This window comes from Electrophorus electricus, chromosome 8, assembly GCF_041902795.1.
Source record: "Electrophorus electricus isolate QZ-2024a chromosome 8, ASM4190279v1, whole genome shotgun sequence".
Lineage (NCBI taxonomy): Eukaryota > Metazoa > Chordata > Actinopteri > Gymnotiformes > Gymnotidae > Electrophorus > Electrophorus electricus.
In genome coordinates this window covers 2,697,501-2,712,500 of record NC_137504.1, presented here as the reverse complement: position 1 = coordinate 2,712,500, position 15,000 = coordinate 2,697,501, and the positions used below count along the sequence as shown (strand labels likewise).

At 46.0% G+C, this 15,000-nt stretch overlaps 1 protein-coding gene across 3 annotated transcripts in view; it reads left to right on the top strand.

Annotated features, from left to right (window-relative positions):
• wdr7 (WD repeat domain 7) overlaps window positions 1-15,000 on the top strand; it is a 121,053-nt gene that overhangs the window by 86,553 nt on the left and 19,500 nt on the right. For all 3 annotated transcript variants that reach the window (XM_035527063.2, XM_035527062.2, XM_035527061.2), the window contains 3 exons: window positions 1,234-1,420; window positions 14,223-14,340; window positions 14,550-14,702. In XM_035527063.2, coding sequence (XP_035382956.2) covers window positions 1,234-1,420; window positions 14,223-14,340; window positions 14,550-14,702 — 458 coding nt within the window. The remainder of the gene's footprint in view (window positions 1-1,233; window positions 1,421-14,222; window positions 14,341-14,549; window positions 14,703-15,000) is intronic.

Genomic DNA, 15,000 nt, shown 5'->3' with positions numbered 1-15,000 from the left:
CCAGCAGTAATTAATGTGCACAGCGTTTGTGTAAGAATTTGCACTCAGGGGCCAAATGTATGTGGACAGGTCTCCTAGTTGCTGAGTTCAGGTGTGTTAGCCACATGCATTGTTAACAGGTCTATAAAATCAAGCACAGATGCCATGTGATTACCACAGAAGACACTAGCAGAAGGGTTTGTACTGAAGAGCTTGCTGACTTGACTTTAAATCTGGACCTGTCACAGAATGCCACCTTTGGCCAAAAAATCAACTCGATGGATCTGCGTCACTCGGTGAGGGAGACCTCACTGAGTGGGCCACCGAGGGCATAATTTTTGCGTCAGTTCGCTCAGCGTTCCAGCGTCTGTGGGCCTCTTGTTTGGACACACAATACCAGACACTCCAGCCGCTTGTGGAGATTGTTAGTCACAACAGAGGGCAACTTCATATTAAAGCTCATGGCTTTGGAATGGAGTGTCCAGCAAACTCATATAGGCAGGATGGTCAAGGGTCCACATACTTTTGGCCATATAGTGTGTCTGTATTTAATGTGTATAAGGTATGTGTAAGCACATAGATTTGTAAAAAAGAAACTGTTTTTAAACAGGTGCACTGGGGTGGGTGGGTGTGGGTGTGTGTGTGTGTGTGTGGGTGGGTGGGGGTGTGTGTGAGAGAGAGAGAAAGACAGTGTGAGAGTGCAGGAGCAATTGAGTAATGTAATGGCTAGTTAAACACTTGAGTAGGCACTCTTACATTCACTGTGTTTCTGCTGTTCTCAGCTTACACACACACCTCTGTCTGTATGGATCTGTCAGTTATGATAATTAAGGATGAAATCATCTCTCTTCACTGTAACATTTACCTGAACAAAAACATTAATACAAAAAAAAAAATAAAATAAAATAAAATAAAATTCACCAAAAAATTTTCATTCATTCATTCACACTTGAAGAGCAGGAAATTACTTTGTATTTCGCACCTTGGAATCTTTCTCTGTATGAAGCCACGGGCCTTTAAAAGTTTGAGTTATGTTTTTCTTTTTGGGCTTTGGCAGTACTATAACTACATTATGCCACTGAACAGATCTAGTTTCACTGAACTGAATTAACTGAGCATTTCAAAATGTTTTCAGTCACATTACTAATCTCCTCTTCTCTTCTTTACTTTCTCTCTCTTCCTTCCTCTCTGTCTCTCTCTCTCTCACTCTTGCGCTCTCTCTCCTCTCTGTCTCTTTCTCTCTTTCTCTCTCAGGTAAGGCATTGACCTTCCTGCTGCTGCAGCCCCCAAGCCCCAAACTTCCTGCCCACAGTACCATCCGCCGCACAGCCATTGATCTGATTGGCCGAGGCTTTACCGTGTGGGAGCCATATATGGACGTGTCTGCAGTGCTCATGGGTCTGCTGGAACTGTGTGCAGATGCTGAAAAACAGCTGGCGAAGTTAGTACACACATGCACTCACATACCTCTGACCTGATCTAGTGAGTACACCACACACACAGACAGTCATTCAGAAAGGAACATCTTCAGCAGTTCTCACTCATTCAGATTTCTAATCCCTTGAATTCACTCCTCCAGATCAGCTCTACACACACAATTGACAGAACTTACGTTTTTCCCCTTTATGCTTTGATTTGTTTATTTAATTTTGTTATATTTTCACACAGGGGCTTCTGTGGAGGCCTGTTTTCTATATATATACATACATGCATTGGGAATTAATATACTCCACACACTCAGACACCTTTTTATATTCACTTCCTAATTATGTCCCAGGCTGGTTATAACGCTCATGTGCTGGTGAGCTACATCAGAGATTCCTGATCCCGGTCCCAATCCCAGTCTTAATCCCATTCCTAGATATTGTATATGTTGGGTGTTTTCTCTCACGCACATTTTGACTTTGACTCAGCACACCAGGCAGTTCCCCAGCCCTCCGTGCTCCACACCACCTCTCACGCCCCAACACGGGGACATTGGGCCTAGAGGGCCAGGCCGCAGGGGCCCAAGCCTGGGGCCCCACCGAGGACAACATTACTGTATCAAGTTGATAAAAACATAACAGCACAAAACGTCAACCGAAGTTTTTTTTCAGAGAGAAGGCACTAACAGTAGTGAGGGCCGTACACGGAGAGGCATACCGATCCAGCAGTGAGGGCCGTACACGGAGAGGCATACCGATCCAGCAGTGAGGGCCGTACACGGAGAGACATACCGATCCAGCAGTGAGGGCCGTACACGGAGAGGCATACCGATCCAGCAGTGAGGGCCGTACACGGATAGACATACCGATCCAGCAGTGACGGCCGTACACGGAGAGGCATACCGATCCAGCAGTAAGGGCCGTACACGGAGAGGCATACCGATCCAGCAGTGAGGGCCGTACACGGAGAGACATACCGATCCAGCAGTGAGGGCCGTACACGGAGAGGCATACCGATCCAGCAGTGAGGGCCGTACACGGATAGACATACCGATCCAGCAGTGACGGCCGTACACGGAGAGGCATACCGATCCAGCAGTGAGGGTCGTACACGGAGAGGCATACCGATCCAGCAGTGAGGGCCGTACACGGAGAGGCATACCGATCCAGCAGTGAGGGCCGTACACGGAGAGGCATACCGATCCAGCAGTGAGGGCCGTACACGGAGAGGCATACCGATCCAGCAGTGAGGGCCGTACACGGAGAGGCATACCGATCCAGCAGTGAGGGCCGTACACGGAGAGGCATACCGATCCAGCAGTGAGGGCCGTACACGGAGAGGCATACCGATCCAGCAGTGAGGGCCGTACACAGATGTCACATCAAAATGATGTGATGTCACATCGACCAGCTATTTCAAACACCTTAGAGAATCACGTTCTGAATAGAGAGAGAAATGCACCATATCGACACATTTCACAGAATTCAGTTTCATGCTGTCTCATCTGTCTGTCTGTCTCTCTTTCTATCTGTCTCTCTGTCTGTCAAATCGGCTCACTCCGAGATTGGCATGACAAACGCTTTTGACATTTTTCTTGTCAACGCTTGAGTTACAGTTTGAGAATTTGGGGAAAACAATGGCAGAAATATGAACTAGAAACATTGAAGTAGAGCAGCAGCGTGTTTGTGTTCTAGCTTGTCCATGACAGTGTTTCAGGCAGCAGACGAGGTTGTGGTGTGCTAATGCCCTGCACTCCCTACCACGTCTGGTCGTCTCTGGATCTTTGAGATGCAGTTAAATGTGGGACGCTTAGTATGAATTTTTGTGGAAAGAATCTTCTCCCATCCTTTGTAGCATTTGGTTAGAGAGTGTAGCTCTTCTTGGGTTTCTCTGCTCTTCTGGCAGCCATGATTTTGTGTGTCTGCCCAGACGGTGCTCCGTGAGTCTGGACTTCATCGGGGTGGTTCTGCATTTTTTAGCGGTCACTGTGGTCAGGTAGTCTGCCATAGTGTTTTTAGGGCCAGATAACATTGCGTTGTGCTTTGTGGTATGATTTTGACGTGTTGTGGTCTGGTTCATTCTGATCAGGTTTGTTGTTTTTGCTCTGGTTGCTTAGCCTCAGTATTAAAGACTTTTGTAATGGTGTGAGTGAGGGGGGCTGTGCATCCAGAATGTGTATCTTTATAATAAATGAATATTGGCCTAATTCTGCCCTGCATGCATTAGTTGTGGTGTTTCTGTTAACATTTAGGATTTGTTTACAAAACTTAGCAAGACTCCGTCGGGTTTTTGTCCTATTTGCCAAATTATTGATTACTAAGCAGACCCCACACCTCCCTGCCACATTGGGTTCAATAATTGATTCAAATATTTATAGCCAAATTTTAATATTTGTCATTTTATGTACAGGAAGCTCTACGCCCTTTTTCTCTGAGTTCATTTACTGCAGGATTAAAATGAAATCTGGATCTTTTTTGAAATATCATAACTTTTTGTTTAGGTTAGGATTGCCACCCAGGACGGTTCGGTTTCTAGGCTGTATCTCCAGGCGGTTCAGTGCCACACGCCAGTTCTGGCGGTACTGATCCAGCAGGTCAAGGTTGTGCTGTAGGCCCTGTTCAGTGGGAGTCAGCAGAGCCAGTTCATCTGCACAGGGCATTTGATGTCATGCAGAGAGAACCCAGGGACCGTTCGAACATTGGCACCACTGTGTAAATGGAGTTGGGCTTAAGCTGCAGCCCTGACTCACTCCGCACTTCTGAGAGAAGAAAATCTCTTCACTTATTTCCCCCTACACCACTTTCAAGACGTTTGGAGAACAAAGCTTTTTGTTCCAAACAGAATCCAAATCTCTCTCTCTCTCTCTCTCTCTGTCTCTCTCTGTCTTTCTCCCGTTCTCTCTCCCTCCTCCAGCTGACCTGAGAAACGTGGATGGAAACGTCTCTTTTCCTCCGAGGGGAGGACGGCATAATGAGATTGGAGGGCATTAATATGATGTAATGATGTCAGTGTTGCTGTGTGGCAGGACCTTTAGGAAGGAGAGGGTCGGCCCATATGTTTGGAGCTTAACCTTCAAACGAGGTTAGCGTGAGGACGTGACGCAGCGTGAGGGATAACCCCAGCCTGCGCTTATGTCATTAAGATGAAATCCTATCGGAGCAAATTTATTATGAATACAAATATGTCTGCCTTTTTTCGGGGGTTGCGTGCTAATAGGGTTAGCGCAAAATGGTGCTCATTTTTCAGGCTGGGTCCAGTGGCGTGGCGCGGGAGGGGGGCTACACTTAGCACGCTTAAAATACCAGCGACACACAGGTAGAGAGACATACCGACTGAGTGAGGGAAGAAAACACTGAAAGAAGGAGGGGGAGAGAGAGGGGGAGAGAGGCAAGGAGGGGGAGAGAGAGAGGCAGAGAGGGGAGAGAGAGGCGGAGAGGGGGAGAGAGGCAGAGAGGGGAGAGAGAGGCGGAGAGGGGGAGAAGCGGAGAGGGGAGAGAGAGGCAGAGAGGGGAGAGAGAGGCGGAGAGGGGAGAGAGAGGCGGAGAGGGGAGAGAGGCAGAGAGAGAGAGGCGGAGAGGCAGAGAGAGAGGCGGAGAGGCAGAGAGAGAGGCGGAGAGGGGGAGAGAGGCGCAGAGAGAGAGGCGCAGAGAGGGGTAGAGAGAGGCGCAGAGAGGGGTAGAGAGGCAGAGAGGGTAGAGGCAGAGAGGGGGAGAGAGAGAGAGGGGGAGAGAGAGGCAGAGAGGGGTAGAGAGAGAGGCGGAGAGGGTAGAGAGGCGGAGAGGGGGAGAGAGAGGCAGAGAGGGGTAGAGAGAGAGGCGGAGAGGGTAGAGAGGCGGAGAGGGGGAGAGAGAGGCAGAGAGGGGAGAGAGGCAGAGAGGGGTAGAGAGAGGCGGGGGGGAGAGAGGCGGAGAGGGGAGAGAGAGGCGGAGAGGGGAGAGAGGGGGAGAGAGGCGGAGAGGGGAGAGGGGGAGAGAGAGGGAGAGGGGAGAGGGGGAGAGAGAGGGAGAGGGGAAAGGCAGAGAGGGGTAGAGGGAGAGGGGTAGAGAGAGGTGGAGAAGGCAGAGAGGCAGAGAGGGGTAGAGAGAGGGGGAGGGAGAGGCAGAGGGGGGAGGGAGAGGCAGAGAGGGGAGAGAGAGGCGGAGAGGGGAGAGAGAGGCAGAGAGGGGGAGAGAGAGGCAGAGAGGGGATATGGTGATTTTATTGTCTCGTTGCCGCTCTGGCTTGTGTGCTCTTTCTTTCTTTTATTTTCTCTCTCCCTGCACTCTCTTGGTCCTTCTATCCTTCCCTCATTCCATGTCTTTCTTTCTCTTCCTCAGTCTCTGTCCCTTACTCCTTTTCTCTTTCTCTATCTCTCTCTCTGTCTGTCTCTCTGTGTCTCTTTCTCTCACTCTGTCTTCCTGGCCCATTGGAGACGTTCTTCATGGCTTGACCCCCATGCCAAAATGGCCACTTTGGTCTGGGTTATTTACGAGGGCAAAATTCACTTAGCAACCAGGGGAGATGTGGTCAGCGTGTGTGCGTATGTGTGTGTGTGTGTGTGTGTGTGTGTTTTACTGGAGCTGTAGAAGACATGTCTGACTGAGCTATTGAGCTTCTCTAACACTTTAGCTGCCTCACTCAGGAGTCAGAGATATTGATCTTAGCATCTTTTGTATTAGGTGAATATGTCTCTAGCATACATAATACATCTAAAATTAGTCTGTGTGTGTGTGAGAGAGAGAGGAAGAGTGTTGTACAGACTGATGGCATACTGTGCATGCTTGTGTGCGTATGTGTAAGTGTGTCTGTCTGTGTGCACTTGTGTAAGCGTATATGCAAAGGTGTGTGTATGTCTGTGTGTGCGCGTGTACAAGTGTGTATGCAAGGGTGTGTCTGTGTGTACAAGTGTGTATGCAAGGGTCTGTGTGTGTGCGCGCGCGCATGTCCATGTCCATATGTGACTGTGTGTGTATGGATGTATGTCCGTATAATATAAATGAGTTGTGCCATTATAAATGTGTATAAAAGTGGATGTTTGAGCTTGGTGGACGTGTTGATTTGAATGGAATGTGTGTGTGCGCAGAGGGTCTTCGGGGGAGAGAGGGAGGGGGAGGACGAAAGTGTGTCTCACTCATCAACTGGCTTCTTTCACTCTCACTGCTTCATACTAACCTAAGCCCACCTTCACACACACACACAGGGAGAGTGCTTGGGAGAATAAAGAGACATCTTTTACTAATAGGTCAAATAATCCACGTTTTTTTTAGTTGTTTTGGCATTTTATCAGCTATAAGGTAAAAAAAAATGATGCACAAAGTGTAAAACTTTTTAACGTTTTTTTTGCTTGTTTGCTTGCTTTTTAGTCTCTCTTTCATCCTGCAACATGCATACCGCAGCTCCAAACATCTTCAGTTGGGTTGTGTGTGCTTGTGCTGTTTAATTAGTGCTGTGTAATTCTTGCGGCCAGTCATAGCAGGGTGTGTGTTGTGTTGGTACAGAGTATGTTTAGGGTTCCATAGGTGCTTCCTTTATGCCGATTGCTCTTCTGATCGAAGTCATTGATCAGTTATTGGCAGAGGGGTTGCAGCTGAGGCGACTGGAGACAGTGTGCCTGTCATTTAACCACTTATTCCCAGTAATCAGCTTCTCACTGTCAAATAATCACATTTCATCTTTTTTCAGCAAGAAGAAACTATTTTATGCAGTCTAACTATCTGTTTGGTTAAGTTCTTTCTTTTTATTTGTGTGTGTGTGTGTGTGTGTGTGTGTGTGAGGGAGAAATTGTCTTGATTTCCACCTGATTGAGTGGATGCGCGTACGTGCCTACTCCAGACCATTCTTTCTTTCTTTCTTTCTTTCTCTCTCTGTGTGTGCCAAGACGCTGTTTACTGAAGCGGCGTCTCTTTAACTTGGCTCATATGTGCACTGTGGCTAGAGCTATGAGCTCTCTCTCTCTCTCCCCCTCCCTTAACACTCACTTAACACCTGTCCCCACTATTAACCAAACACCTGTCCCCGCTATTACCAAACACCTGTCCCCGCTATTACCAAACACCTGTCCCCGCTATTAACCAACCACCTGTCCCCGCTATTAACCAACCACCTGTCCCCGCTATTAACCAACCACCTGTCCCCGCTATTAACCGACCACCTGTCCCCGCTATTACCAACCACCTGTCCCCGCTATTACCAAACACCTGTCCCCGCTATTACCAAACACCTGTCCCCGCTATTGCCAACCACCTGTCCCCGCTATTAACCAACCACCTGTCCCCGCTATTACCAAACACCTGTCCCCGCTATTACCAAACACCTGTCCCCGCTATTAACCGACCACCTGTCCCCGCTATTACCTACCACCTGTCCCCGCTATTACCAAACACCTGTCCCCGCTATTAACCAACCACCTGTCCCCGCTATTAACCAACCACCTGTCCCCGCTATTAACCAACCACCTGTCCCCGCTATTGCCAACCACCTGTCCCCGCTATTGCCAACCACCTGTCCCCGCTATTACCAACCACCTGTCCCCGCTATTACCAACCACCTGTCCCCGCTATTACCAACCACCTGTCCCCGCTATTACCAACCACCTGTCTCCGCTATTACCAAACACCTGCCCCTGCTATTACCAAACACCTGCCCTTGCCATTACCAAACACCTGCCCCCGCCATTAACCAACCGTCTGTCCCTGCTATTACCAACCACCTGCCCCTGCTATTACTAAACACCTGTACTGTATAAGCACATGTCTTTTCTGTTGTAATCTGGATGGTTTTATTTTAAGAGCTTGCTACCTAAATTAAATATGAATATGATGAGAAATAAAAATAGGATTGACTGATTATTTACAAATATTTATTGATTAATTCTGCTAAGATGGAGCCGTTCCCTGCCCCTGTGATCGTTTGCATGTCTGACGTGGCCACAGCACAAGATAATGCATTACTCAAGTCGAATGGATAACGGAACTGTCAGTCACTGGTAATCCTGTGTGGTTTTGTCCAATTGGAAAGATGGGGAGCGACTCTGAGCTTTAGGTAGCATAAAATGCCTTTATTCTGGAGCATTACAAAACTGGCTGTTAAGTGTGCGTTAGCTGGGAGTATGACCTAGAGGACATTCTAAAGGCTTAGAGAAATAGATATTTCAGGGACTCGTGGACTTTGAAACCCTCCTTGCTTTATAAATTATGCTAAAGTTTTATTATTTCTGCCTCTTTCCTTTGAAAATAAATCGTTAAAAACGGTCCATGTCTGTGTTGTGAGGGGATTTATGTTGTTGGTGTTTAAAGACCCTGATAAACAAATATGCATGTTATTTTTTGCCCCAAAAATGTGCATAAAACCTGAATAAATGTGAAATATTTATTGTTATTATTTTTTTCTTTGTGAAATCGTCCTGATCAATGAGGGAAAGTAGAGCCAGGAGCTCACCAGAGTTACACAGACACACACACACACACACACACACACACACACACACACACACACACACACAACAGCCCCACAAGTCCTGTCTGCCTTCTTCAGAGGAAGAGGAGGAGGGGGACAGTGGGCGGCGTTCCGGCCGCAAGGCTCAGCCTCCGTCTTTCGGCGGAGGTTATCGACTAATTTGGTAAGTGGAGTTTTCAGAGAGGGCACGTCTGGAATCCTCGCACATGCGAATGGGCTGATTTCAGCAGTAATCCCCCGCCGATAACGAGACGTCTGCGTACTTTCTCACGATGAGTCGAACGCTCGGCGTAGACGTATGTGAGCACGTGTGCACGCGCACACATCACTGTCACGCTCACAAACGCCCCACCCCAATCTCTCTTACACAAATACACACCCTACACCCAACTCACACACACCACACTCATAACGCGTGCACACACACACCCTGCCCGAATCACACACACACACGCATCTCAATTACACACGTGCACATATACACGCATGTACGGATTCTTGGCCGTGTCATTATTTTTGTATGTGGACATGGTGAAGCAATATGAAACATGGTGTTGAAATACAAAGATGTCCTATGTGTAAACAACTGGCAATAGTCATTACAGTAGCATCAGTGAGGTATATATTTTTAATGAAATACTAAATAAATTACTTTTGTATGGATGGATTTTTCATTCCTTTACTTGACCTAAATGACTGGTAATATTGTGTAGCTCATACAGTTTATTAGCTGTCACCAACATGGGATGGATCAGACTAAACGACTGCTCTGTGTATATGTTGTGTTTATATGTTTAGGAATAAACTTTTTCAGGCCAGCGGGAATGTGGTATCGTCACAGAATGTCCTATCTGTACCTGACAGACTGCTGAAATCATTGATTTCTAATTTCATTCAATGGAGGTGGAGTTTGGGGGGGGGGGGGGGGGAGAGTGTGTGTGTGTGTGTGTGTGTGTGTGTGTGTGGATGCTTAAGGCATGAAACTCTTTATCTCAAAGATTAAATAAATAGGGTGAAGGAATGGATGGGTTTCTATAGCCTAAATGAACTTCCTCCTGTTAGGGCTCTGCTGTAGTTCTGCTTATCCTCCTCTCACATGGTTAATTCCATCTTTAGAATAAAAATAAAAGGTTCAAAAAGATTGATATTTCTTTAAAGTAAATTACAGCAAAACTTATTTATATACAATTTGATTTGCAGTCTTTTTTGATAAGTTAATGTCAGATAAAACAATATTTCCATGTTTCTTTGATATATTTATATTTCCATCTGCGTTAATCTGTATTATAAAATGTTGGCTTGGGTTTTTTCTTCTGATTTAAAAAATATTTTCATATATTACTTTGACTTTTTAAATGACATTTTTGATGATGAATTTGGACAAGGCTATTAATACTTGTATAAATAGGCAGCTGACAATGAATTTTTTATATTGAATTATTGGTATTATTTTGCTATATCATTTTATTATTTAATTACCCAAAGTTTTATTATTTACTTACCAAGTCTCTTATTCATTCATTTGTGTTTCTTTGTTGTAGCCCATTCCTTCTTTCTTTTGTCTAGTGACATTTTTCTAAAATAATAATTAATTAATTAATTTGAAAAAAAATGTAAATAAAAAATGACGGAAAAAATAAGACCAAAACAGTCCATAAAATATGAGATGTTTGAGATTGGTTAGGGAGCTGTGGGTTTGGAGGGAGGAGGATGATGGTGATGAAAGTGGGGTTTACGAGGATGACGAGTCAGACGAGTGCCTGTTCTTTTTATTGCTTTATTTGGACAAAGTGTTTCTGAGTGCAAACCCCACTGGGCATGCTGATGACTACAACAACACCACCACACAAACAAAACAACAAAACATAAACATGAACAGTGATGACCCCCAACCCCCCATACACACACCTGCACCCACACACGTTTCAATTCAGGGCTTTATTGCCCTGACTGTACCAGGTGCAATTTTGCCAAGGCAAATAGAATTTGAACATGATAGTAGTTTTAATAGCCATAAGTAACAAAATAATTTGTAAATAATAGTGGCAATAAATTATAATAAGCTAGATAAAACAAAATCATTAATAAAAACAGTAAATAGTTTTATAGGATAAATATTATATAGCGAGAGGTGTGGAGTGCCTTATTTACTGTGTCTCACCATGTTGAGAGGTTGTGTATTTGTTAGTATACTCTTCAATTTTACTACAAAATTTAGGCAAATCTGTGGTAATTTTTCAAAACGAAAGTGCTGCTCTGTCTCGACCGTATCTCACAGTGACCACGCAATCTCTCTGGGCTGCCAGGGTTGTTTGTACAGTGCCTCTAAGTAGTATTCAACCCCTGCAGGTTTTGCAGGTTTCACATTTGGAGTTAACTTAGCATTGTGAAATTTGGACTGTAGAGGCGCCTACACATTTGAAAACTATCTTATTTCTCTGTTCGTTTGTTTTTTTTTAATTTTGCAAAGTTTACCAGAGGGTCAATTATTATTCAGTCCCTCAAACCACCAGAATGTTGTTTGGTTCCCTCAAGTATTAAGAAGCAATTGAGGTATTAAGAACAATGAACTTCACATGCTTGGATTAATTTTCTGTTTTTTCCCACCTTTTCTGACTATAAAAGCCCCTCCCCAAACAAGTGAACAGCACTCATACATGGTCAACATGGGAAAGACTAAGGAGCATTCCAAGGCCATCAGAGACAAAATTGTGGAGAATCACAAGGCTGACAAGGGGTACAAAACCCTTTCCAAGGAGTTGGGCCTACCTGTCTCCACCGTTGGGAGCATCGGAAGTGGAAGGCGTATGGAACTACTCTTATCCTTCCACGGCCTGGATAGCCTTTCAAAGTTTCCTCCCGTGCTGAGGCCAGGCTTGTCTGAATGGTCAAGGCTGACCCAAGGTCAACAAGGAGGGAGCTCTGGGAAGATCTCATGGCGGTGGGGACATTGGTTTCAATAAATACCATAAGTAACGTACTCCACCGCAATGGACTCCGTTCCAGGCGAGCCCATAAGGTACCTTTACTTTCAAAGCATCATATAAAGGCCCGTCTAAAGTTTGCTCATGATCACTTGCAGGACTCTGAGGCAGACTGGTTCAAGGTTCTCTGGTCTGATGAGACCAAGATCGAGGTCTTTTGGTGCTGACCACACCCGGGGCGTTTGGCGAGAGGATGGCACTGCATATGACCCCAAGAATACCATCCCTACAGTTAAGCATGGTGGTGGCAACATCAGGCTGTGGGGCTGCTTCTCAGCCAAGGGGCCCGGCCATCTGGTCTGCATCCACAGGAAGATTGATAGCACAGCCTACCTGGAGATTTTGGCCAAAAACCTCCGCTCCTCCATCATGGATCTTAAGATGGGTCGTCATATCATCTTCCAACAGGACAACGACCCCAAGCACACGGCCAAGAAAACCGAGGCCTGGTTTAAGAGGAAAAGATCAAGGTGTTGCAGTGGCCTAGTCAGTCTCCTGACCTTAACCCAATTAAAAACATGTGGTAAGAGCTCAAGATCAAAGTCCACAAGAGATGACCAAAGAACCTAGACAACTTGGAGAAGATCTGCATGGAGGAGTGGGATTACTGCAGAGACCTGTGCCGGCCTGATCAGGTCTTATAAAAAACGATTAATAGCTGTAATTGCAAACAAGGGTTATTCCACAAAATATTAAACCTAGGGGTTGAAGAATAATTGACTCTAATTTTTATGTTTAAAATGTATTAGAATTTAATTGAGCAACTTGTACTTTTTGTTTGTAATATTTAGGCATCTGTTAAGAAATGCTACTCTTGTTAAAAGTTTGGAGGCTCTACCTTATTTGCAAATTGTTGAATTTGCAAAATCTGCAGGGGGTTGAATACTACATGGAGGCACTGCATCTGCCCGTTTCTCTGGCCAGACTGTGCTCACTGTGTCTGTGCTTGGTGAGGTCTTTCTCTGCTCTGGATCTCTGACAGTGTGGAGATATTCTGATCATTCATCATCTCTGTTTAGGTCCAGCTAGATCTAGTTTTGGTGTCGTCGTCCCAGAGTTCCAGATGGGCTTCTTTGGACTGGGGTCAGCAGTGCTGTTTGGGCTCAGTAGGCTCAGTAGTCAGTCTCAGGACCAGTTGACAGAGGGGGTACCCAGAAATTTCAATTGGGATGTTTATTTTTTAGAATTATTTTCTGACAGCATGGAAAACTCTTTGTGTGTTTGTGTGCTCTCTCACAAACATGCAGACACACACACACGGGCTGATTTATGATGTATTTGGGACACATTTGCAGTGTTGCAGTTTAAAAGCTGAGTGTTACCACGCCAACCCAAACGCTCCTGCCCTCTAGTTATTACCTCTTCTGTCTGTACACTGGTCTTGAGGCAGAGCACGTGAGTGTGATACAGGACCACGGTTGGAGGAGGTCTGAATACATTAGTAAGGAAGCTGTGTGGACCCTCTGGATCCGTCTCTTTATGAATTGTGTATGAAAGGCTCAGGGTCTGATCTTCCTCTAAGCTGAGGTATTAAATGGAGTTTATTTAGTAACATAGGAAAAGAGAAAGCTCAGCTGTTCACCCGCCACCATGCTGCTGGTGAATGAGGGAAAACTGTTGAACTCCCTGTGCATCTGCGTTACGGATCAGCACAGACTTGCTATTCTCCACACTCCTGCTTTACAGATTCGCTGTTCTCCACAAACTGCATTCATGCTCACCACTTGGGGCTGGAAGGTGTGTGTGCGCAGATGCATACAGGAGTTTGTGTGTGTGTGTGTGTAAGTGTAAGTTCAGGAGTGTATTAGTGAATATGAGGACCACTAGCAGAGCAGGCTTGGTGGGAGAACAACCCAAAGCCTCAACTCTGGCACAGCTGAGGGAGAGGGATGGGGGAACCAAGAGGTGAACTCTTGAGTGGTGGAGGTGGTCTCTGAATATGTATGAAGATGTAAGTGTATTCACACTGCATGTTTCTGAGAAGTTGTGTCTACTGACCCAAAGTAACCACGCACTTTCATCTGGTCCTACATCACAGTACCAAGACTGATGCATATTCTCTCACACACACACAGGGCTGATTTGTTAACAAGGGGCCTCAGACACAGTTGACTGTGCAATTTGCACACTGGTGCATGAAGTGTGCTTGTGTGTGGGTGTGCGTGCGTGTGTGTGGGTGTGCTTTTGTGCTTGTGTGTGTGTGTGTGTGTGTGTAGGGGGTATTGGCCTCAGTCCATTATGCTTTTTCTGTTTGAGTGATCCCTTTGACCTTGAACTGACATAATAAGCTGAGTCTAATCTGTTCACTCTATATATTCTAATGCTGCTGCTCTCTCTCTCCCCTCTCCCCCTCTATACCCACACCCCCTGCTCCTCTCTTCTCTGTCCTCTTGTGTTCAGTATCACGATGGGTCTGCCGCTGAGTCCGTCCGCTGACTCTGCCCGCTCCGCACGCCACGCCCTCTCTCTGATCGCCACGGCGAGGCCGCCTGCCTTCATCACCACTATTGCCAAAGAGGTCTTGCTTACGCACACACACACAGTCATGAACTCCCTTTGTCTTTCCTATACATGCAGACACAAAAGCACTCAGTGTCACTCACACACAAACACACATTTTCTCACTTTCTCTCTCTCTCTGTGTTAACACACACCCCTCTCTTGCCAGTTTCATCTGTAGTTGATGTGTGTGTGTGTGTGTGTGTGTGTGTGTGTGTGCGCATGTAGGTGCACAGACACACAGCGATGCAGTCTCAGGGCTCCCAGTCTCAACAGAGCGTTCACACCACCACTCTGGCCCGAGCCAAAGCAGAGATCCTGCGTGTGATCGAGATCCTCGTTGAGAAGATGCCCTCAGATGTGGTGGACCTGCTGGTGGAGGTATCACACCCCCCCTCTCTCTCACACACACACACACACACGTACACATGCAGAAGGGAATCTGAAATGGAAGTACACGCTCACACAACAGCACTCAGTCTGACAAACTCCCCTACTACCCTTCTCCTCTCCTCTCTTTTCAGTTCAATTCAATTCAATGGTGCCTTATTGGCGTTACAAATATTCACATTTGTATTGCCAAAGCTTTAATGAAGAAATGAACATGTTAAACAAAAGATATACTAGATAACAACAATAATTAATCAACTGCTATCAATAATCCTAATAACAATAATCT